Genomic DNA, 26,264 nt, shown 5'->3' with positions numbered 1-26,264 from the left:
GATCCATTAAAAGAAAACTTAGGTAATCGATTTTTTCTAATGATTTATGTAGTTTTGAAGATTTTGAACCACCCTAACAGCAAAAAATACACAATTACAGGTAATTTCAATGTCTATACATGATATAAGAACCCTCAAATCAAAAGGCTGATCAAAAGATACGTTAAAAAACGCATCGTGTTAGCTTATTATCGATAACTTTTTACATGTCTCCCATAATCAGCAGATTTCAAAATTTTGAACTACCCTAATATAGTAAAATGAAAATATATGAAAAGTTCCATGTCAGAAATAGGTTTAGGGTACTAAAATCACCATAACCTGTGAATTTTAGCCATTTCGGTTAACATTTGAGGTTTTGTCCGACCTTTGTATGGTGGCCCGTCACTGTGCGAGGGGGGGGGGGGGGGTGTTGGTAAGACGGATCACTGACTAGTTCTGTCACTTAAGAGCTGAAATTTTGCTTTCTTTTACGATTCACTCTATCCTCTTATCAATTGATGATTATTGAACCACTCCATGAGAGAATACATATCTAGATTGAGTTTGAATAAGGGCGAAAGTAACATGAGAGAGTTCTCTTCATCGACTCTCTCTTCTGCAAATTAAAGTGACAAGATGCAAATTCAATCGAACTTTTTTACACTTAGACGCTAGATTGCATCGCAACCTAGCGATTTATGACCGAAAAGTGCAACCATACTTGGATCTTGTCACATTAATTTGAAGAAGAGAGAGTCGATGAACAGAACTCTCTCATGTTCCTATCGCCCTTATTTAAACTCAATCTAGATATGTCAAAAGTGCAAAAAATAAACAATCCTTTACCTGGCTATACGTTTTTGTGATGGGATCTAATTTTGAGGCGGAAATAAAAAAGCTTTTTAACATTAAATTGCTAAGTTTTTGCATTTTATTTTAAGTTTCCCAGTCGTTTTAAACTGTTCCATCCTATACACAACGAAATTCAGGTAAATTTCATGGATTGTGGATAACGGTGGTAGAATGAATATTATGCGTTGTGTGGGGGTATGGCGGTCCGCCTTGAGGGTGGGTAAGACGGAGAGTGTTGGGGTTACTTTTATAGAGTGCCATGAGAAACACATTAAAATCCACACATTGTTCACAGATTGAAAACTATGGAGTATAAAAATGATAGTGAAAGCCGTGTAAAGCATTTCATATTGATTTTTTGCTCAAAAAATCATTAAGGGGACTCACTAAACAGTTTAAATTGCTGCGTAAGCCATGATTTTCTGATTATTTGAAATGTTTCATGAAATTGCGAATGAAATAATCAAAGTTTGCCTTGGTGATCGCGACATTTAATCAGAATAAACTTTAATAAGCAGTTTACGCTGTTTAGTGAATCCCCCTATTATATTAGAATGTTTGTTGTTGGAACAGTTTGAACTTCGTTAAATTACCAGAGCATTGCATACTGTTAGGCGTTTATCAGTCTATGGAGGTTTCCAATTTACAAAATAGATTTTAATTTGCAAATACACGTTTCGCTAAGAGATTCAAAGCCAAATTTAGATTCTACTATGATTGATCTACCGAATATAAACAACCATAAACATCATTTAACATAATTAATGGCTTATTGGCTAATTTTCCAAACGTGTCCGTCTTACCCACACTGTTGAAAAACATACATTTGGAGATCACTTTTTAATTATCTCAAAAGTCATGGAAAATCAAATTTTATTGCAAAATCGGCTTGCAGACTGTAAAGTATCTTAGTTGAAGTATATAATATGGAGATATAATTTTAATTATCGCATTGTTTACACTGTCAAAATAGAGTATTTCCTAAACATGTCCGTCTTACCCCCCCCCCCCCTAAACCTTAGAACAAATTTTATTTAAAAAAAACATCCTCACGAAAACGTAATCGCCCAATGCTAAACGTACTGTGTTTGACCGGGCTACCACTACATGGCGGTAATGAGCAAACGTCAAACAACAGCAAAAACAATGCCAGCGTCACCAGTGGTCAAATAAATTTTTAAATTTTGAAAAAAAAAAATATTAATTCTTCAGAGCACCTGAGTGATTTTTTTAGATTTTTAGAAGTTCATTTTGATACCTAAAATCAATTTCAAAGAGATTTTTTGAAACTACCTTTTGACAGCTAGGCAACTGCTTGACAGCTCCGCCCAGAACAAAGTCCGACGAGGGGTGATTCATCAAGTCGCTTCCATACAAACTTCAAATCCTTTTATAAATAGGTTGCCGGGCACCTAAATTCATGAAAGCTTGAATTTCGGCTCAGTTTGGCGTGCAGATTCAGAATATGGAATTATCTCAACACCGTTAAAGAAGCCAATTGGCCACCTACTGAATATTTGAATCAACCGTTAAAAAGGTGATCGATGAGAAGCGTTCAGAGTGTGACGTCTGTTCCTCTGTGAATAAGTATGATTTACAATTTGTGCATCAGTTACTCTTTCCAAATGTGTGCAAACAACCGTATAGGTCAAAATGTTTTCCAAAGGAACCTCCCAATTCGGGTAAGCCCTGGGATACAATGGGATGGCGTCAACTATCACCTTATTCGAGCAGTGACCACCGAGCGCCGCTATTTTCAATATAGACATTTTTATTTATCTTCTCAATTGTTTCACCTGAAAAGGCACCTCGCGGTGTGTTGTGCCGCTTGGCTGCAGCTGAGTGGTTGGTTGTTGATGTTGGTCATCATCCGCTGCTGTGGAGTTGTTGGTTGGTTGTTTCCAAAAATGAGATTAAAATTGTGCAAAATAGTAAACACATGACCGAATGACTGACTGACTGACCGCTTTCTGGTATTGTCGCATCATCCGTCCGTCCGTCCGTCATCCATCAACCGCAAGTCGGTGGTGTGTAACAACTTTGTCGAGGTTTTCGGTTGTGCCTCTTTATGGCTGGCTAGCTTTAGCTGCGCAGTGCCATTGAATTTGGTACCGTTTTTGGGCAATCTGGCCTAAATATTCTGTCCGATCTGCGGTTAGCCATCACGTCACACCGGGGCAACCTGCAATTCTTTGTGTAAGCCGTGAAATGACGATTCACGATGATGATGGTGCCTCGGCGGCCGTATTGTTTGGATAATTTTGGGGTGCGCTGCGCTGCTGACGAATGAGACCGTACATCCGAGTAGGGTTTTTACGGATTTACGCCAGCAATCGAGTTCGTGTTGCGATTGTCAACTGTCCCGCTACCTCACCGTGACTTGATGATTGGAGTCTCCAACAAGGCTGTGTAGCTAGCTAGATTAATGCAGATTGTCTTTCTCATGGTACCTAATGGGTTCCGATCCGAGCCAGGTTGTGGATGGGAGTGCCCTCCTAACTTGATGACGGCGATAATCGGAGGCTTACGGATTTTTAACCAACCCAGCTCTTGGGGGTGCGGCGGCCACCGGCACTACTGACTGTGGGAAAATTGCGCATATTGTTATGTGATTTCGGAGCACAGGTTAGCGCCATTAGCCCAACGACCGCCAAGCGGCAGACTCCGACGACGCCGCTTGTCGGCGAGAGTTTGAAGAGTAAGATCGGTGTGGTATAGGTATAGGTATTCCAACAGTAAAGTGAGAGTTTGTTTGGTTGCCTCTTTGCGGGAAGCGCATGTTTGGAATAATTTTGCATTTTTTGCGGAACTTCTGCGTTGTCGGCAGTCAGCAAGTCAGTCAGTCTCTGTCGGAGTACGTAACTTTTCGTGTGGTTTCTTCTGCACGGAGCTAAAGTGCTGCACGATGATTAATAATGTTTTTATTCGTGGCAGACACTCTTCTGATTTGCTTTGAATAATGCATGGAAATTTGACGAGAGGTTTATTTTTATTGCCCAGTTTGGTAACGCATTTTGAATGGTAAACAGTTCAATCGGTTAGCTCATCGTCCACAGTGGTGTAGAGAGCATGATTTAATTTAGTTTATATAGATTTTGTAACAACGGAATGTGAAATAGCTGATTGATTGCTTCAATATAAGTTTTATAACCGAACTAAGGAATGGTAGAAATCAACAACCGAACGTGGTCATCTTTCTACATTATCTTTGCTTAGAGTCAAGGGCGTAGCCAGCTTTTTGGCCAGGGGGGGGCGAGCACCCTTACACTGAAAACCACTTTGCAGTAACAAGGAGTTCAAATACTTCATCATAAAAAATAAAAAATAAAAGTGAAGTATGAAATATGGGTGATTAACAGGAATGGTTCAATGGAAGAATCATACATGATTATAATGCTGAGGAATTCCTCAAGATATTGCTTCAGGAATTTCTTAACAAATGCCATCATGCATTTGAATTTATCCAGCAGTTTCTCCAGAAATTTCTTTAATATTTTTCCAGGTCATTTTAATGTAGATATTCCAGAAGAAATTACCTTCGGAAAACTTGCAGTAATTCCGTTGGGAATACTTTCAGAAATTCCTTCAATAATTCCTCCAGAAGTTTTATTACGAATTTCATCATGCATTCTTTTGAGAATTTCCCCAGTAATTCTTTACAAATATCATTCTTAATTCCACCAGAAATCCGTTTGAGAAGCTCCAGAAAATACTTTAAGAATTTCTCCGGGAATTCTTTCAAAAATTCCAATCAAACTAAGATTCCTTTCCTTGAGGAATACCCTAAAAAATTTTTGGAGAAATTTCTTCGAAAAATCCTGTAATGAAATCCTTCGGAATTACGGGAAAAAAATCTTTGAAAATTTCTAAAGGAATTCCTTCGGAAATTCCTGGAGGAATATCTTTGGAAGTTGCTAGAGGAATGCATTCGGAAATTTTTAAAGGAATCAATAAAAAAATAATTTCAGAAATGTATTTCGAAAATACATGAGGAATTCAACCTGAAATTCCTTGACAAATTCTTCAGAAATTTGAGGAATTCCTTCATTTCTAAAGCTCCTTGAGAAAATCCTTCGAGAGTTCTTCTACGATTTCCTTTAGAAGATTCTTCGGGAATTCCTTGAGGAATTTCTTTGAAATAGATTTAGAATGTTCCTTGAGGAACTCCTTCGGAGTTTTCGTGAGGAATTCTTCCAAAAATTCCTTGAGGAATGCCTTCAAAAATTCTTGGAGGAATTCATCCGGAAATTTCTGTGAGAATTCCTTCCCAAATTCCTGAAGCAATTCATTCGAAAATATTGAAAAAAAAAATCACTAAAAGTCTCTTGAGATATCCCTTCTGAAATTCCATAAGGAATTTCTTTAAAAATCTTTCAAAACTTCCTTGAAAAAATATTTCGGAAATTCCTGAAGAAATGCTTTTTGTGATTTTTTATTTCCTAGAGGAACTCATTCGGAAATTCTTTGAAGAGCTCCTTTATAAGGAAAATTCGGAAATTCGGAAATTGTTAAAGGAGTTCGTTTGGAATTTTTTTTGACATATGTCTGAAATGTCTGATGGAATACCTTCGGAAATTTTGTGAGAAATTGTTTGATAAGTTCGTTGAGGATTTTTTTCGGTTTTTTTTTATAAATCTTTACGAAATTCCTCAAGGAATTCCAGCGGAAGATCCTTGAGAAGTTTCTTCGGAAATTCCTCAAGAAATTTCTTCAAAAATGTATTGCGAAACTCCTACGAAAACTTGAGAAACTTCTTCAAACATTCCTTCAGAAACACGTTTGGGTATTATGTGAGAAAATCCTAAGGAAATTTTTTGAGGACAACCGTCAAAAATTTTTGGAGGAATTCATTCGGAAATTTTTGGAGGTATTTCAAAGCAAATCCATAAGAAATTTCTTTGGAAATTCCGGGAGGGGGTTCTTCGGAAATTTGTAGAGGAATTCCTTCGGAAATTCAGAAGAAAATCCTTTGAAAATTCCAGGAGAAATTCCTTTGAAAATTCATGGAGGAAATCCTACGGAAAGCTCCTCCGGAAACTCATGGAGGAATTCATCGGGAAAATCCTGGAAGAATTCCCTCGGAAATTCTTGGAGGAATTCCTTCGAGAAATCGTGGAAGATTTCCTTCGGGAATTTCTGGAGGAATTTCTTTGGAAACTCCTGGAGTAATTTTTTCGGAAATACCTGGAGAAAATCATTCCTGAAATTTCTGGAGGAATTCCTTCGGTAATTCATGGAGAAATTCCTTCAGAAAATCCTTGAGCGATTCCTTGGCAAAAGTCCTGGAGGAATTCCTTCTGAAATTTATAGAGGAACTCCTTCGGAAATTCGTGAAGGAATTCTGGGAGAAATTCTTTCGAAAATTCCTGGTGGAATTCCTTCGGACATTCATGAAAGAATTCCTTCGGAAATTCCGGCAGGTGTAGGGGTCGCAGTACCGACCACTTTTGATGAGTACCGATATTTCGGTACTGGGGTTGACAGTACCGGTAGTACCGGTAAAATACCGGTACTGATAAATTTTTCACTAAAATGAAGAATAATCTATTGTGCAAAGAAAATCTACAATTTGCCTGGCATTTGTGAATTCTGCTTTTCAGGGATGTCATTAAAGCTAACCAAAAAATACTAAATTAAACAAAAAGTATCAGATAAAAATGCTAGAAAGAAATAAGTTGTATGAAACTGTTTTGAAGCTTTTGTTTAGCATCTGCACAGTTTCACAGGCAGTATCTTGGTCAGTCTAAAGTGAAACAGGAACATCCTTACATGTAACAAAATTCAGATAGACAGCTACAAGGTGAAGACAGAAAAAGATGATTGAGTTTAAATAAGGGCGAAAGTAACATGAGAGAGTTCTCTTCATCGACTCTCTCTTCCACAAATTAAAGTGACAAGATGCAAGTATGGTTGCACTTTATGGTCATAAATCGCTAGGTTGCGATGCAATCTAGCGTCTAAATGTAAAAAAGTTCGATTGAATTTACATCTTGTCACTTTAATTTGCAGAAGAGAGAGTCGATGAAGGGAACTCTCTCATGTTACTTTCGCCCTTATTTAAACTCAATCTAGAATTATGTTATTCCTTGATGATGCTTTCAACAAGTACTTAAAACTGAAGAAATAACAAGAAACCCTAATCTAACAAGTTTTATTTTCAGCTTTCAAATCCATTTAATATTTGCAGAAATGTTGTATATATGAAATGTTTGTTTGTCAAATTAGTTGGTTTTAAACAAATGGTTTTGTTTATTTCCATTGCATATTGGCTATACTAATGACCGGATTTCAGTACTTTGGGAGAGATTTCACGGTACCGAAAGTACCGGTACCAAGGCTCAGTCAGTACCGGTATTTCGGTACCAAAAATTGGTCGGTAATACCGGTATTTTCGATACCGGTACTACCGGTACTACATCCCTAGGCAGGTGAAATTCCTTTGAAAATCCCTGGAGGAATTCCACCGGAAATTACTGCAGGAATTCCCTCGGAAATTTCAGGAGGAATTCCTTCGGAAATTGCTGGAAGATTTCCTTCGGAAATTACTGAAGGAATTCCTTCGGAAATTTATGAAGGAATTCCTTCGGAAATTCCAGGAGGAATTCCTTCGGAAATTCAGGGAAGAATTTCTTCGGAAATTCCTGGAGGATTTCCTCCGGAAATTTCTGAAGAAAATTATCCAGAAATTCATGGAGGAATTTCTAAGGAAATTCCTGGAGGAATTCCTTCGAAAATTCGTGGAGAAATTTCTTCAGAAATTCGTGAATGAATTCTTTCGCAAAATTCCCGGAGGAATTCCTTCGTAAATTCATGGAGAAATTCCTTCGGTAATTCCTTTGAAAATTCCTAGAAGAATTTCTTCGGAAATTCTTGGAGGAATTCCTCCTGAAATTCCTCGAGGAATTTCTTCGGAAATTCGTAGAGGAATCCCGTCGGAAAATTTCTGGAGGAATTCCTTCGGAAATTCATGGAGGGATTTCTTCAGATATTCATGAAGGAATTCCTTCAGAAATTCCAGGAGGAAATTCTTTGAAAATTCCAAGAGGAATTCCCTGGAAAATTCCTGGAAGAATTCCTTTGGAAATCCCTGGAGGAATTCCTCCGGAAATTCCTAGAGTAATTCCTCCAGAAATTTGTGGAGGAATATTTCCGAAATTTCCTGGAGGAATTTCTCCGGAAGTTCCTGGAGGATTTCCCTCCGAAATTCCTGAAGAAATTGCCACGGAAATTCCTGGAGGAATTCTCTCGGAAATACATGGAGGAATTCATTCGGAAAACCCTGAAGGAATTCCTTCGCAAAATTCCTGGTGGAATTACATCGGAAATTCATGGATAAATTCCTTTGGAAATTTCCAAAAGAATTTCTCCAGGAATTGCCGACAGAATTTCTCCTGGAATTTCTGAAAGAATTCCTCCTGGAATTTCCAAAAAAATCCTTCAGGAATTTCCAAAAGAGTTTCTCCAAGAATTTCCGAAGGAATTTCCAAAGGAATTCCTCCAGGAATTTCCAATGGAATTCCTCCGGGAATTTTTAATAAATTTCTCCAAAAATTTCCGAAGGAATTCCTCCAGGAATTTCCGAAATAATTGCTCCACGAATTTCAGAAGAAATGCATCCAAGAGATTCCGGAGGGATTTCTCCAGGAATCTCCGAAGAAATTCCGAAAGAATTCCTGCTGGAATTTCCATGAATCTTCAAACGAATTCGTCCAGCAATTTCCGAAGGAATTCCTCCCGGAATTTCCGAAAGAATTCCTCCAGGAATTTTTGAAGGAATTCCTAACGGAATTTGTAAAGAAATTCCTCCATGAATTTTCGAGGGAATTCCTCTTGGAATTTCCAAAAATAAAATCCAAAAAGACTTTCCAAAAAAAATTCTCCAGGAATTTCCGAAGGAATACCCCAGGAATTTCCTAAGGAATTCTTCCAGTAATTTCCGAAGAAATTATTCCAGCAATTTCCGAAGCAATTCCTCCTGGAATTTCCAAAGGAATTCGTCCAGTAGTTTACGAAGGAATTCCTCCAGGAATCATGAAAAGCATTGCTCTAAGAAATTTAGAATGTCTAAGGAATTCATCCAAGGTTTTTTTCAGGAATTTCTCTATAGATTTCTGAAAGAATTCCTCCAGAAATTTCCGGAGGTATTCATCCAAAATTTTTCGAGGGAACTTGCCAAGGAATTTCCGAAGGAATTCTTTCAGGAATTTTCGAAGGGATTCCTCCAAGAATTCTGAAATTTTTTAAGGAATTCCTCTAGGATTTTTTGAAGGAATTGCTTCAGGAATTTCCGAAGCAATTCCTCCCGGAATTTCCGAAGCAATTCCTCCCTGAATTTCCGAAAGAATTCCTCCAGGAATTCCTAAAGAAATTCATTCTGGAATTTCCGAATGAATTCCTCCAGGAATCTCCAAAGGAATTCGTCCAGCAATTTCCGAAGGAATTCCTCCCGGAATTTCTGAAAGAATTCCTCCAGAAATTTCCGAAAGTATTCATCTAAGATTTTTCGAAGAACCTCGCCAAGGAATTTTCGATGGAATTCCTCCAGTAATTTCCGAACGAAGTCCTTCACGAATTTCCGATGGAATTTCTCCAGAAATTTCAGAAGGAATTCTTCAGGATTTTGCGAAGGGATTCCTCCAAGAATTTTAGAAGGAATTCCTCCAGGAATTTCCAATGTAATTCCTCCAGGAATTTCCAATGGAATTCCTCCAGCGATTTCCGATGAAATCCCTTGAGGAATTTCCGAAAGAATTCTTCCAGGAATTTCTAAAGGATTTTCTCCTGGAATTTCCGAATGAATTCCTCCGGGAATCTACAAAGGAATTCGTCCAGCAATTTCCGAAGGAACTCCTCCCGAAATTTCTGAAAGAATTCCTCCACTAATTTTTAAAGGCATTCCTAATGGAATTTCCGAAGTAATTCCTCCCGGAATTTCCGGAAGAATTCCTTCAGGATTTTCCGAAGGAATTCTTCTAGGAATTTCCGACGGTAATTCTCCAGGAATTTTCAAAAAAAATCTAAAAAGAATTCCCGAAAATATTCCGAAGGGATTCCTCCCGGAATTTCCGAAAGAATTCCTCCAGGAATTCCTAAAGGAATTCCTTTTGGAATTCCAAAGGAATTCGTCCAGCAATTTCCGAAGGAATTCGTCCCAAAATTTCTGAAAGAATTCCTCCAGGAATTTCCGATGGAATTCCGCCTGGAATTTCCGAAGGAATTACTCCAGGAATTCCGCTAGGAATTTCCGAAGGAATTCCTGCAAGAATTTCCAAAAAAATCCAAAAAGTATTTCCGAAAAAAATCCTCCACGACTTTCCGAAGGAATTCCTCCAGGACTTTCGGAAGGAATTCCTCCAGGAATTTTCAATGACATTCGTCCTGCAATTTCCGAAGGAATTCCTCCAGGAATTTCCAAAAGCATTCCTCCAGGAAGTTTGGAATTATTTTGTCCAGGAATTTCGTAAGGAATTTACCTAAGGATTTCCTCACGAATTTCTCTATGGATTTCTGAAAGAATTCCTCCAGGAATCTCCGAAGGTATTCATCCAAGATTTTCCCAAGGAACTGCCCAAGGAATTTCCGAAGGGATTGCTCCAGGAATTTCCGAAGGAATTCCTTCAGGAATTTCCGATGGAATTCTTCTAGGAATTTGCGAAGGGATTCCTCCAGGAATTTTGGATGGAATTTCTAAAGGAATTCCTCCTGGTATTTCCGAAGGAATACCCTCAGGAATTTTCGAAGGTTTTCCTCCAAGAATTTCCGAAGGAATTCCTGCATACATTAAAAAATACGAGGATGCAGGAGAATTTTATTTTTACTAGTCAAAAACAGCTCTGATCATCTAAGTTTTTCGGGTAAGTTAGAATATAGTTGATCGGTCAGGGGGGGGGGGCACGGCCCCCCCCTGTCCCCCCTTGGCTACGCCCTTGCTTAGAGTAGTGCTTGTTCACTTTTCAGAACTGTTTACTGATGCTCAAGTCCACTCTTAAATTCTGATTGGCATATTAAGAGAAGTCACTGGTTAAAATTAGAGCCGTAATGTGTGAACCCTTGAAAAAGATCCCTAATCGACCGAAACGTCATGAAAGACAAAAAACAAGTATTTTTCAAGTGACAATTTTTTCGATTTTTGCTTTGGCTGACCAAGCCAAGTGGAAACTATAATGTTGAAAATGCTTTGACATCCATGTGCACAACAGAAACATGTTCTCGATGAACAAATTGAGATTTGAATCATGAAAAGAAATCAAAGTTAAGTACTCCGGTGGGAATCGAACCCAAGTCTTCCAATTCGCTAGACGGGCGCTTCTATTACTTCAAGCTACTGACTCAGTTGTCCATATCTGTCGCCAGTGGGCGAAATTTATTTAATTTATCAGTCATGTAAGTTCAGTGATATCCACACACGATCGCAGTCAGTCCAATTTTGATGAAAAAAAGAGAAAATGATGGTTCAACAGAGTACATGCGACTTGGGCACATCTAAATCAGCGATTCTTATCATTCATACCTAGTGAGAATACAACTCTGTCTGAAATCTTTCTTGAAACTCTCCTGAAAATTCTTGAAAGTCACTGCAACGCTGCAACGCTTTGAAACCTGCAGCAGTTTTTCTGGAAACCCCTCAAATCGCATGAAAACACCGGGAATCTCCCTTAAGCCCCATGAAACCCCTGAAATGCCATACCAATCGGAAACCTCAAATCTCCTGATGCCTTTATGATACCTATTGAAGCCATATCTGAAGCTTTCCTGAAACCTCCTTCAGAAACATCCTGTGGCCCCATGGAATCCAAGTAAACGTCATGGCATGTTTTGAAACTCCTCAGATACCTACTTAAACTCACTGAATCGCCTTGAAGAAACCCATTGGAATCCCTCTTGAGATCCCTTTTCTTAAACTTCCATGTAATCCCTCAAACGCCTTCATATTCTGAAACCCATATGAAACTTCCCTGAATGCCTCCCGAAAGCCTCCTAAAACCACGGAATTTCCTCCAAAATCATTCTGAAACGTTTTGAAACCCCATCTGAAGCCTTTTTGACTGCTTCGTAAACTTCCCCTTAGTTCTCTTCAAACTCCCGAAACACACTGGAATGTATTGAAATGCTTTAAACCCTCTTTTAAATTAACCCCCAGAGTTTTCCCCGAGCCCCTGAAGCTACCTGAAAACCCCGGGTACCTCCCATGAAAGCCCATGAATCCCCATGAAACGTCTTGAAGCATCTGTAAATCCACCTGGAAGCTCTTGAGAACTCGCGTAGACCTCTTTAAAACTCTCCTGAATCTTATTAAAATTCCTCAAGATATATCTGAAAACCCCTTGTTTCGTCTGGGGCGGACCTCAACGTTGTGTGGATGATTGAAGAGATGGGGGATTCCAGACGGCGACGTAGAACAACTCGGATTAACTACTGACCGATTTATTGTGATCGAGTCAGACGCATGTCAACGTAGAGGTCCAGGGTCCACTCCAGACGAAACACCCCTAAAATCTCCGAAAACGATACCTTAGAAACCCATTCAAATACTTTGAAACACCTGGAAACCGCTCCGAAGCCCAATTCTGATAGCTTTCCTGAAGCCTTCTGAAATCTCGGAAACTCTCCTGTGGCCCCTGAAACTTAGTTAAACCCTATGGCTCCCCTAACCACTCCTTAAACTTCCATTCTAACCTCTTCAAGTTCTCCCCCTCCTGAAACGCCATTATTTTCTAGTCTCTCGTCCTTCTTAACCCTAAAAGAGATACCCTCATGGCCTCAGTTTCGTCACCTCGCTGAGTGTGTTCCATCAAAGACGAGCTCTGAAAGGCGCCTGGGGTCCAATGGACCCCAGGTATCCCTTTTAGGGTTAAACAACCCTGGTAATCAAAAGATTCAATTTAAATAATTGATCTATTTAGGTAAAAATGGCATTTGTGCATCTGAACCATTACCGATATGGAGGTTCTACGGTAATTTATCTTAAAGCATGACTACCAGAACAGTTTGGACATCTCTTCTAGGTTACGCAGCTAGTCGCGTTCGGAAATTTATACCGAAATCTCAACAGCTGAGCATTCGGTAATGGGGTTTTACCGAAATTTTGTAAAAATTTACCAAATTTCGGTAAATTGTTATCGTTTATCTATCGAACTCTAACGAGGTTCGGTAAAAGTTGATAACTTTGCCGATATTTTCCGGTAAAACAACGCCAACAGTTAAGATTTCGGTGAAATATTACCGAAGATGATGATTATTTCTAAGTGTGAATGTCGAAAGCCTGTTGATGTTCAAGGGGAAACCATGAAGTGATTGGTTGTAACATTACTTGATAGACACGGGCTTCAGGTAAGTTTGAAACATTTGGATTACCTCAAAAGTAAAATGACATCTTAGTTGGTACCTTAATATCATTGTTTGTTATGGAGAACACGATGTAAATTCCGTACACACTTAATTTGGAATACCGTGTTCGGTAATTTTTTGACGAAAATAGAACAGCTGTATACAGCTATACTGCATTGTTTACCTTTTGTACCAGATTTTGACAGTTGGCGTACTGAGCCTCAGTAAAATCGATTACCGAAGCTACCGAAATAGTTCTGCTGTTTTATTTTCGTCAAAAAAGTGCTGCACAAGCAATTCAGGATTGAGTGTGTATGCAACCAGGAAAGAATTCCTGAAATTTCTGAAGAAATGCCTAGTAGGAACTGGAAGGAAACTTGGGAAAAAAATGTAGGGTGAAATTCCAGGAGAAAGTTCACAAGGAACTTCTGATGTAATCTCCGGAGAAAATCTCGAAGGAATCTCAGAAGAGCTCTTGAGCAAGTTCTTTTGATTCTTCCAGAGATTCTTTCTGGAATTTTTAAGGAATACAGTTGGAGATTACTGCAGGAGTTCCTAGATTCCTTCAAAATTCCTTCCGAAATTCCTCTACAAATTAATTCCGAGATTCCTTCACAAATTCTTTCTAGGATTACTCCAGCTATTTTCCCTGAGATTCCCCCAGGGAAATTATCCGTGGTATCTCCACAAATTTATTCTAGAATCCCTCTGGGATTTCCCTCTGCGATTCCTCAGGCGGGATTCAGGATTCCTTCAGAAATTCTCTCTGGGATTCTTTCTGAGACTATTAAAAGTTTTCATCTGAGATTTCTCCAGAAACTCCTTCCAGAAATCCTTCTGGGACTTCAAGAGATTTTCTCCAGGATTTCTCAATGAGCTCCAGGAATTCCATCCTAGATTCTCCCAATAGTTTCTTTTGGAATGTCATTTGTTGGTTTTGTTGGACTTCCAGGAAGTATTCCTGAAAATTACAGCGATTTCACCCGAGATTCCTCTAGGTCACTAGGAGTTCTCTCAAGGATTACACCAGGATTTTTTTCCGAGATTGCTTCAGAAACACCTTCCAAAATTCCGTCAGGGATTCATTCCAGGAATTCTATGCGAGATTTTTCAGGAATTCTTCCAGGAATCCACCACGAACGCTGACGAGAACTTCATTCAGTATTCCTCCAAACTCTTCTCTGGGATCTCTCCTTCGAGACAGAACCTCTTTAGGAATCTCAAAAGAAACTTCTCGAAAAATCACAGAGGTAACTTCTGTAGGAATCCTAAATAAACCACCGCGGAAGAGTCTCATCAAGAGGTTCTGAAAATCCCAGAAGAAACTCCTGAAACAAATTTGTGGAGAAACCGCAAAGGATCTGTTAAATAAATGCCGGATAGGATTCCTGTGGTATTTCAGAAGGACCTCCTGGAGGGGTGCCACCGTGCCAGGCCATAAATCAGCACACTTTCTCACGCTCGCGTGGGACATATTATGAAACATGATTAAACTTTCTTTAAAAAAAAATGAGATTTACTCGTTGTAGTTCAACATTGTGAAAATCATTTTAAAAAACTGTAATTTTGATCATTTATGTAAATCACAGTTTACTATTTTGTTTCACTTTTTTTTTCTAAGATCTAGAACTAGAACTAGAACAAATCGATATATTTGCTCGACAGTTATGATGGTTTGGACCACCCTATTTAAAGAAATGGTCACCCTAATGGCGAAAGAATAAATTACTGGTCTAATCATTTGGATTAAGTTCATTCCAATCGAATTTGAGCAATATCGGAGCACATTTATTGTCGAGTTTATTCTTTGTTCATGCAATGGATGTATATATCTATCTATTCCACATCCTTCTATGTATATTGTATGGAGAAAGTTTAAATTTGATCGCATCAACCCGGAACAAAGCTTTTTCAATATATATAATATTCGCGTTTTGCATTTTACTCATAAATTGAATTCTTTTGTCTAATACCATGTTATTAATGACGTTAAAGTATAGCCTAGGATATGCCGAAAAAACTTTGCCAAAGACCGCAAAGTGATCCGACGCTTGTGAAAAAAAGTTATTCTCTTGGTAACTTAGGCAAAAAATTGAGATTTTATTATTGATGTTATTCCTTTACATGCTAAATGTTTAGCACCACCGGGCAATCTGTACCTTATAACTTATTCACAAGTGTCGGATCACTTTGCGGTCTTCGGCAAAGTTTTTCGGTATATCCTAGGCTATACTTCAACGTCATTAGTATATCGGTTTAGACAAAAAATTGAACTTATGGAAATAATGCAAAAAAAACACGTTTTGCATACTAAATTCCATACAAATTTCAATCGCAAAGCGGAATACGGTAAAGCAACCAATTGCCAAATTTTGCACAGTTGTTTTGGACGCTAAAGGGAATCGAAAAAGCTTTGTTCCAAAAAATCGACTTCGTTGACCCAGTCTAAGCAATGAATTTTTCTCTGTCTATTAAAATGTTACTTGGGTATGGGCAGTGGGCACGTATGGGCCTATGTTCGTGTTCACTTGTTCGACTTTAGAGAGGAGCCGTGCTATCTAGGTGGCCATGGAAACGAGTTCATTTTTAGTAAACACAGCATCGCTCAAACGTTAAATTAGTGAACACGTGTAGAGGTCCACAGCCTCAGCTGTAAAGACGTATGTCCAGCATGACCATGTTTGGGGGTAACGGGTTTGATTCCCGGTCGGTCCAGGAACTTTTTGGTACAGAAAATTTCATTGACTTCCTTGGGCATAGAACATATTCGTGCCTGTCACACGAAATCGACATGCAACACGGTCATTTGCAGAGGAAGTTCTCAGTTGAAAACTATGACTGCTCAACGATTTCTAAGCTGAAAAGCAGGCTTTGTTCTTGACTTTACGTCAAGAAATATTGAGGCAAAAAACGAGACCAAAAAGAGCATCATAAAATACCATCGGAGAAAAATGTTTTTTTCTTTTGTCGTTACTTTACCAACAAAAGTAACGAGAGGAGCTCAACTAAGACAAAACCAGAGGTCTGAACCTAAATGATGATTGTAAGTAGCTCTACCTCATCAAAACGCAACGAGCGGACACAAGATGAACTAATCTCGAAAACTAAAACAATAAAGACCATTTAATGACGGCCATCTCACTCTCAATCCGTGAAACAATTCATCATCGGTACCACTCCTCAAACCTCATCTATACAGATGTAGATCCACCTGGGTAGCTATAGGTCTAACTAGACCAAAAAAAAACGACCGAAGACCTAATCGACGATGATCATGTACTGGTGGCGGCGCAGCAGTGGCGATGACGACCGGTAATTGTTTAAGCAAGTTATGGCGGGCGGCTTAGGTTTGAATTGATGAGGCAGCTTCACTCGATGGGCACCGTGAAGCGGGGTGACTTTGTTCACTCATACTCGTCTTCACAAGAAACTACTCAAACAATGAACCTGTGCAGTGCACTAATGCACAGATTCAAGGGACCTGTGCGTCTGCGCACGAGTTCACTCGAATGATGTTTGTACAGTACTGCTTTATCCAGGTAACCACCGGTTCATTATCATAAAGCACGGCACAGCTGAAACGTCAAACGAGTGAACTTGGGCACAGGTCTAGTGCAACGGTCTTATCCACCAATGTACCAAATTCATTCGTTCCGAGAAGCGTTTGACGCTAGAGCGGAGTCAATACCAATCAGAATTGGATGATTCTGATTGGAAATGGCCCCGTTCTAGTGTCAAAGTTCTCGAACCGAGTGAATTCGGTTCATCGATGAACATGTTCATTGTGTGTGAGTTAAAATTCTTTTTGAAAGAGCGCTACACTGTATGGACTTATCCACCGATGAACCGAATTAATTGCGGTCCGAGAATTTTGACACTAGAGCGGGGCCGTTTCCAATCAGAATTGGACGATTCTGATTGGAACAGACCCCGCTCTAGTGTCAAAATTCTCGGACCGCGATGAATTTGGTTTATCGGTGGATAAGTCCATTCACTTGATTCACTTGAAAATAGACGAGTGCACCGATGAACTGAATTCATCGCGGTCCGAGAATTTTGACACTACAGCGGGGTCGTTCCCAATCAGAATTGTTCAATTCTGATTGGAAATCTTTCACATCTGATTGGAAGCGACCCCGCTGTAGTGTCAAAATTCTCGGACCGCGATGAATTCAGTTCATCGGTGCACTCGTCTATAGTGTGTTGGTCCATTCTGGACTTATCCGCCGATGACTCGAATTCACTCGTCACGAGAATTTTGACACTAGAGCGGGGTCATTTCCATTCAGAATCATCCAATTCTGATTGGAAACGGCCCCGCAATAGTATCAACATTCTCCGACCGAGTGAATTCGTTTCATCGATGGATAAATCCATTAGGCCGACTTCATTGGAATGTTTACCAGTGTAGTGAAGTCATCTCCAGCGTGACACCTTGAATTAGTGAACTCATTCAGTAGGCCTGTACCAGAGTGCCCGAGTTCATTCGTCCGACATCTCTGCAGTGATATGTTTCATCAAAATGAATTACTTTCCTGTAGAAACGGTAACGAGTGAACTCCTCGTGCACAGATAAAGTGAATCTGTGCATAAGTTCACTGTAATAAATCGGTGAACGTATTTTCATGTAAAAACATTGATAAATGTTTAATATGAACGTAATTTATCAGGGTAAACCTTGGCATAAACACATGAGTTCATCCATGACATCATCTTGTAAAGCCAGTTATGCTTTTTTTTATATATAAAATAGGACTTTTGCAAAACTTCTATGTGCGAGACATAATTAAAATTGAAGTATAAATCAGTATAAAAATGGTTATATTCAACAAAAAATGATCAATTCACCCCCAACTGACGCTCCGTAGACACAGCAGCCCACTTTAAATGAACGAGCGTACTATGACCCCCTCTTCCGAACGGAGGCCCAGCCGCCAGTCTAAGATCACGATGATGATGGGAAAGGTGAGAAACAACACACCCCAATTTAGAGACTGCGGCGGCGGTGTGAGCAATACCTACTCTCAAATCGCGCGCGCCCGCACTGAATAATAGTGGGTATAGTAAAAAGTGAAATCGCTCCGACGTCGTGGATGGTGTTGGAGATGCCCAATCTGGTAATTCCGGTGCCAATAAGGAATTTGGTTCGCCGTGTTTACACAGGAAAGGGGGGCCGATGAGATCGAAGGGGCAGTAATTGTGGCTCGGAAAGTGGTTCGCAAATTGGAGAAGTTTTTTACAGTGTCATAAATGCGTTTCTTAACCCTTTGAAGCCGGAATTATTCCAAGCGATATTATGGAGTTTTTTTTACGTATTTCTGTAGTTTTGGTGCCCAATAGTATAAGAAAGGTAGAATATTATGCAGAATATTTTTTCCGGACATCCTAGGTCATCCAACTTGTTCTTGAGTTTAGATCCTAAAGTCTACGGGTGTAACGGTAACTTCTTTCATTATACAAAACTTCAATTTGAAATCTATCATGTCCAGTAAGTCTTCAGAAAGTTCAATAGAGAGTATAAGGTCAGTCGGGTTATCCTAGGTCATCCAAACTGTTCTTGAGTTTAGACCCTAAAGTCTACGGGTGTAACGGTAACTTCTTTCATTATATAAAGTTTTCATTTGTAATCTATCATGTCCAGTAAGTCTTCTGAAAGTTCAATTGAGAGTATAAGATCAGTCGAGTTATCCGAGGTCATCCAAACTGTGCTTGAGTTTGGATCCGAAAGTCTACAGATGCAACGGTAACTTCTTTCATTATACAAAGCTACGACTTGTGATCTATCATGTCCAGTAAGTCTTCTGAAAGTTCAATGGAGAGTATTTCATCAGTCGGGATATCCTAGGTCATCCAAACCGTTCCTAAGTTTAGATCCTAAAGTCTACGGGTGTAACGGTAGCTTCTTCCATTATACAAAGCTACGATTTATAATCTATTATGTCCAGTCAGTCTTCTGAAAGTTCAATAGAGTGTACAGTCGGGATATCCTAGGTCATCCAAACTGTTCTTGAGTTTTGATCCTATAGTCTACGGGTGTAACGGTAGCTTCTCTCTTTATACAAAGCTTTGGTTTGTAATCTATCATGTCCAGTAAGTCTTCTGGGAATTCAATAGACAGTAACAGCTCAGTCGGGATATCCTAGGTCATCCAAACTGTTCTTGAGTTTAGATTTTAAAGTCTACGGGTGTAACTGTAGCTTCTTTCATTATACTAAGCTACGATTTATAATCTATCATGTCCAGTCAGTCTTCTGAAAGTTCAATAGAGAGTATCAGCTCAGTCGGGATATCCTAGGTCATCCAAACTATTCTTGAGTTTAGATCCTATAGTATACGGGTGTAACGGAAACTTTTTTCATTATTCAAAGCTCCGATTTGTAATCTATCATGTCCAGTAAGTCTACTGAAAGCTCATTAGACATCATAAGATCAGCTGGGGCCATCCAAACTATTTTGGTGTTTATTATCTAGCATCTACAGCAATTGAAGCTTCTGTTTTGGCTATAAAGAGTTATGTTGTATAATCTACTATACTTACTGGAGCTCACAGAATACATCCAGAGACTATGATATAGTAGTACATCGGGATAATCAGAGTCGTACACACTGTCCTGCAATATATTACATGAGGTCCACGTAATAAAACCTAATTTTCACTGTTTCGAGTTACACAACATTACCAACCGTTATGATTGTGTTCAATTTATTTATTAAGGGTTAACAAGAATTAATTTAAAAATTATAATCCGGTTGCTTCAGTTGCTCCAGGTTATACTGAGGCGGCTGTAGGTACCGTACGTCGTTAATCACAGAGTTTTTGATGCATTTTTGTCATCACCAGGTAGTGGTCAGAGTCGATGTAAGCGCCACGATAGGTCCTGACGTCGATAATATCGCAGAAGTCCGTGTGCTGTGGTGATCACAAATTGTAACGATAAGGGAGATTGCGATTGGAGTTTAACCTTAATCCCCCCGTGGCTACGCCAGTGACTCAGTATGTTGGATATAGCTGGTGTTACGAGTGTAGACCATTAGTTCTGAACTCCATGATAGTTTGGCTGATTTGGAATATTTCCATAGTGTCTCTAAATAACTTTTAGGATTTCAAGAGCTTCACGCATCTCAGCAGATTATGCTATGCTATAATTTATGGCGAAAACACAAAGTTTTTCTTATAGATGTGAAGGACTCCATTTTAGAACTGTGTGCCCGACCCTGAATGTCCTAAAGGTTAATAATAAAAAGTAGCCTTCAGATTGGTCCAGTAACCACAGATAAATATGCAACGTTACTTAGTATTGCAAATATGGCTGTTGTTACGAATGTAGACCTGAAGTTCTGAATTCCAAGCTAGTTTGGCTGACCTGAAATATCTCTATAGTGTCTCTCAACGACATTTGAGATTTTTAGAGCTTCAGGGATCCTAGCAAATTATGCAATACTATTATTTGTGGTGAAAACACATGAAGATATTCTTGTAGATTTGAAGAACTTAATTGTAGAACAATTTGGACGACCGTGAATATCCCAAAGGGTTACAATAAGCAAGAAGACTTCGGATTGCTCCAGTAACCACGGTTGATTATGCATCATTACTAAGTTTAACAGCTATGGCTACTGTTACGAGTTTAGACCTGAAGTTCGGAACTACAAGGTAGTATGGCTGACCTGGAATATTCCTATAGTGTCTCTAAATGACATTTGAGATTTCAAGAACTTCACGGATCCCAGCAGATTATGTAATACTATTATTTATGACGAAAACACATAGAGTTATTCTTGTAGATTGGAAGGACTTCATTATAGAACACTTTGGACGTCCGTGAATATCCCAAAGAGTTAAAATAAGCTTGTGGAGTTCAAATTACTCCAGTAACCGCGGGAAATTATGTAGCGTTACTCAGTATAACAAATATGGCTACTGTTACAAGTGTAGACCTGACGTTCGGAATTCCAAGGTAGTTTGGCTGACCTGGTATATCCCTTTAGTGTCTCTTAATGACATTTGAACATGAATGAGATTTCAAGAGCTTCACGGATCCCACCAGATTATACAATACTATTATTTATGGCGGAAACACATAGAGTTATTCTTGTAGATTTGAAGGACTTCATTATAGAACAGTTTGGACGACTCTGAATGTCCCAAAGCGTTATAATAAAAAAAGTAGACTTCAGACTGCTTCAGTAACCGCGGTTGATTATGCAGCATTACTCAGTATTCCAGATATGGCTATTTTTACGAGTGTATACCTGAAGTTCTGAACTCCAAGGTAGTTTGGCTGACCTGGAATATCCGTATAGTGTCTCTAAATGACATTGTAGATGTCAAGAGCTTCACGGATCACAGTAGGTTATGCAATGCTATTATTTGTGGCGAAAATACATAAAATTATCCTTGTAGATTTGAAGGACTTCACTCTAGGACAATTTGGAACACCTAGAACATCCCAGAATATAAAACATCTCTTGATATTCTGGACCAAGGGTTAATGAATACATATAATCGTAACCCATATCCAAGTTCAGCTTTTAGAACAACTGGTACGTCCATTATTTCGTTTTTCCTAATTTCATGGTGTTCAAGATGTTCTAGGTTGTATATGAAATCTCAAATACAAATATTCCCATTTTTCCTTAATAGAGGACTCAATTTGCAACAACTTTGCCGAAGACAGTATTCTGTTTTGCTGAATGGGTGAATTTATACAGCCGTTGCTATGTTGGGGTCATATATGACCCCTCCGGCTCCAAAGGGTTAAAAATAAAATTTTAGAAACTTGCAATAACTTCGATTTTTATCTGGATCAATATGAAAAACTTCTGGCAACCCTGAAAACTAACCAGTTTAATCGTTTTCAAATTGTCATTAAATACGGAGGTCATGTTCTTATCGTACTGGAATCGTCCTTTTATCGTTATCTAATCATCTTCTTTAAGCCTTTTCTTTTTCCGATAACTTTTTATGATAAAACTTTTAATCTGACTTTAACTACTGTTCTATAGTCATCCTTTCGTTCAGCCTGTTCTTATTGTCAACTAATGGTAGTTTTATAATCTTTGAAGCTGGCTGTTATCGTTACACAGTTACCTTGTCCTCGATTTATATAATCCTATTTTAATTATACCTATTGTATTGTAACTGTCCTCTTCTTCTTCTTCTTCTTTATTGCTCTACGTCCCCACTGGGACTTGGCCTGATACACTATGCCCAGGGAGTCGAGAAAATTTTCCCGACTGCAGCGGGAATCGAAGCTGCCGTCTCCAGATTGACCTTAACCACTAAGTTAACTGTCCTCATGTTTTCTTTTGAAAGTTTTTTAACCGTTATTCAATAGTTATTTTATCATCATCTATTTTTTTCCGTTTTAATTCTTCTAAAAAATTTCTAACTGTAGTCTGGTTATCTTTTGATCGATTTTAAACCTTGTTTTTATTATTTTCAAACTGCCCGCTCGTACTTTTCTGATTTTACCTGTTCTTATTGTATTTTAATCGTCCTCTAATTGTCTTTCAATAGTTTCCTAATCGTCTTCTTATCATTCTCTTATCGTATCTCAATCATACTCTGTTTGTCAGCAATCCACCTGATTCTCATCTTATATTTTGTCTTATTTTACCTATTCTAATTATATTTTCAGTGTCCTTTGGCTATCTTTTCACTATTTAATAGTCGTCATATAGTCGGCTGAAAATGTTTCTTTATTATTTTAAAAAATTTCTCAGCATCTTCTTCAAATAATTTCTCTACCTCAATCATGCTTTCAATGTCCTCAGATTGTCTTCCGATCGTTTTAAACCTTCTCCTTCTGTTCCTAGTACTCTGATCGCAGATTGCCCGTATTTTTATCGTCTTTCAACATAATAATTAAATAAGTTTATTGTCGATCAGTCGTCTTTCTCTAAACTTTTGTTTATTTTTTTCATTTTTTCCAATTTTTGGATCTATAACCGGCATTTGATCGAGGTTTCAATCGTCTTCTTATATTTCTCTAATAGCCCTTCCACTAATCCTTTACTTTACCGTTTTCTAATCCTCCTTTGATTTTCAATATCCTAATAAATTAAGAGACAGCTGTTCTTTGTTTGTCTTTAGTGCATCAACAACCGATCGCATCCTTTTCATCTCACCCATTTGAATTGTTCTCTCACTGCAAGTTTTTCAATCGCCACTGTCCACTGTTGTTATCTTCTTTCGAACATCCTACATGTAATGAAAATCTTCTTCACTCTGTATTTGTCTACTTGTACACTAAAAATCCTCAGATTGGCATTGGATTGATTTAATTCGGCACCAACATTTCAAAAGGGCGTAACTGCTTTTGCAACCAATGCCTTCTCACAGAGCTGTGGGTCGTATTTAATTCATCTCACGCAATTCACATCCATTAATCGAAAGAGGAGGATTTTATCTTTCTATTTGTGCTAGTGGATTGCTCGAGAGGGATGGGATACGCTCCACAGCTTTGTGAGAAGGCATTGGTTGTAAATGCAGTTATGCCCTTTTGAAATGTTGGTGCCGAATTACCTTCTTGTTGATGTCTAAATGCGTTTCGATCGTGGATAAAAGCGAATTATCGATTAACATCTGATATGATAACGTAGATAAGATAAGTTTATCAATGATCAGGATACAATTCGACAACAATACAACGATTTGAAAACGATTTAAAACAATAAATTGTTTTAAATCGTTTTATTGCATTCGAATTGTATTCTGATCATCGATAAATTTATCTTATCTACGTTATCTTATCAACTTTTAATCGTTTTCTCGTCATCAACTAATCGGTTTTCTCGTATACTAATGTTCTTCTGGTTTTACCTAATCTGAATATATTTAAATGGTGGATAACTGTCGTTTTACCATTATCAATTCTTTTCTTATTATTTTCTTATCTGCTTTGAATCATTCCTAGATCGACCACTGATTAGTATGTCGTTTTCTGATTTTCTCAGGATTTATTTTTTTAACTTTCTTCTGGTTGTATTCTGAAGGTTTTCTATTTGGCTTCTTCTCGTCTTTCTACATTCGCCCTGTAGTAAACAAATCATTTTCTAATCTGTAAGTCAGTATTTTGTATTATATCGTTACTGTATTTTTATCGTTTTGTATCGTTGTTTTATGGTTATTGTGTTCTAATCGCCAACTAATCGTACTCTTATGGTTATTAAATCATCCTTTAATAGTCAACAAGTTATCTCATCAAATACTAGTTTAGTGGACGCCCTCTGATTTTCTAATCTTTAACTGATCGTTAAACAAATTTGGGAACCCCTGCCGTAATCAAGGAGTATTAGCTGCAATTAACGATTGATAGCCAAATTAGGCGAAAATAAACAATAAAATCGCACGACGAGGCAATTATACCATCGTCGGTGTCTGGGGACTAAAATAGAGAATTGAAAAACGACCCTGGTTTGAGATTACGTGAAACCAACTTAAATGATCACCATAAGTGATAAATGCGAGCAGTATTAAAATACCACAGAATTTTCAGTTCGACTTTGGAGGTGTAATAATCATTTTATTATCCGAATCTCATTTGAAAAATGATCCTTCTAGTAAATCGTATCCAAAATAACACACAACAAAACAAAAGTTACCGAAATTTTCGTTCACTGTATAACCTGCTCCGAAGAGGGTTTGGAGGAGCAGTCAATGCGTATAGTTACTGGACCAGACTGGGTGGAACTTACCTTGGTGTGCAGGAAGGCCAAGCTCTTGTTGACGTTCTCGATCTTGTGGACCCGCATGCGGCCGTTGTTCGGCTTGCCCAGCTTCTCGCCCGAGATGATCTCGAGCAGCTTGAGCAGCTTGATGCCGTCGGCCAGATCGGTGAACAGGTCCTCGACCTCCATCTTGGCCTGGTGTGGGGAAGAGAGAGAAAAATGATACAAATGAACATTATTAATATTTATGGCTTGGGACTCTTTTTTGTTGTTTTTCGGTCTGACACGATGGGGGTGTTTCCGAGTACGGTAAATTGTTCTGTGGGTTAGTGGGATGGATATGGGTATGGGTTTGACGATGGAGGAGATCGAAACTAGGGTGCGATTTATGACTAGAATCAATTTGGGAGTTTGGGATCGGTTTCTCTGAATTGGGCGTTGTGAAATATGTGAAAATCAGATAAACAAATAAAAGTTTCTGCAAAATATATGAAATCAATTTGTAGTTACCCTACAAGATAATAAAATAACTATAAAACTTATGAATATGAACCATACGACGAATCGTAAATAAACAATTAACGACTACACAAATTCAAAACATAAACCATATATTTTATTGTTTTGATATTGTCCCTAAACCATTGGTTCTTTCAACATGTGGATATCGAACAAGATAAATAAAATAACTCTACAACTTATGGTGATAAACCACACGCCGTATCGTGAATGAATAATTTACAATATAGTACATAGCTTGTTGAGGCGCAACTATATAAAATATATTTTACTCAAACAAATGTTTAACACAAATCATATATATTGTTGCTTTGATTTTGTTTAACATTATTCAGAATGAAACTCGATATTTTCTAACTAAACCGTTACTATAAATCACCAATAGGGTGCTGAAAACGATGAATGAAAAGACTGTGACCCAGATGGACATTTGGATGGTCCACATAACCTTTTGGGCAAGTATCTTTAGTGTTAGACATAATAATAATCCAGGCACCAGTGTACTTTACATGGGTATTGAGCTAAACAAAGTGACATTGAAGAACCAAATAAGACTTTGGGAACATTATCCATTAGAGTGAGGTCATAACGTTGAGGATCTGCGGCCACCCTTGGTCATATCAAATATTGAAAATTTGTATGGAGCGTAGAGGTCAGGTATCATCAGGGCCGGATCTAAGGGGAAGGGGCGGTGCCCCGGGCCCCCACATTTTAGGGGCCCCCACAAAAACCTTTTTTGGTTGCTAACATTAGCTTTATTTTTCATATTACTCAAGTACTGTACTGAAAATAAGGAAAAACATGTTTGGTCATCTCTCCGTTCTCTGTTCTGGTCCATATCATCATACGTTCTAAGGGGGAATTTGTTTCTGGCGAAAGTTTACGGTCCACAAAATTCAAAAATTATGTAA

The 26,264-nt window shown here is 38.5% G+C and overlaps 1 protein-coding gene across 6 annotated transcripts in view; it reads right to left on the bottom strand.

The window, feature by feature from the left end:
* The window catches only part of LOC109418319 (spectrin beta chain, non-erythrocytic 5), a 289,495-nt gene that overhangs the window by 80,485 nt on the left and 182,746 nt on the right, over positions 1–26,264 (bottom strand). For all 6 annotated transcript variants that reach the window (XM_062860375.1, XM_029864202.2, XM_029864214.2 and 3 more), the window contains one exon: positions 24,862–25,029. In XM_062860375.1, the coding sequence (XP_062716359.1) occupies positions 24,862–25,029 (168 nt within the window). The remainder of the gene's footprint in view (positions 1–24,861; positions 25,030–26,264) is intronic.

The sequence above is a fragment of the Aedes albopictus genome, chromosome 3 (assembly GCF_035046485.1).
Source record: "Aedes albopictus strain Foshan chromosome 3, AalbF5, whole genome shotgun sequence".
NCBI lineage: Eukaryota > Metazoa > Arthropoda > Insecta > Diptera > Culicidae > Aedes > Aedes albopictus.
This window is presented reverse-complemented; position numbering and strand designations above follow the sequence as displayed.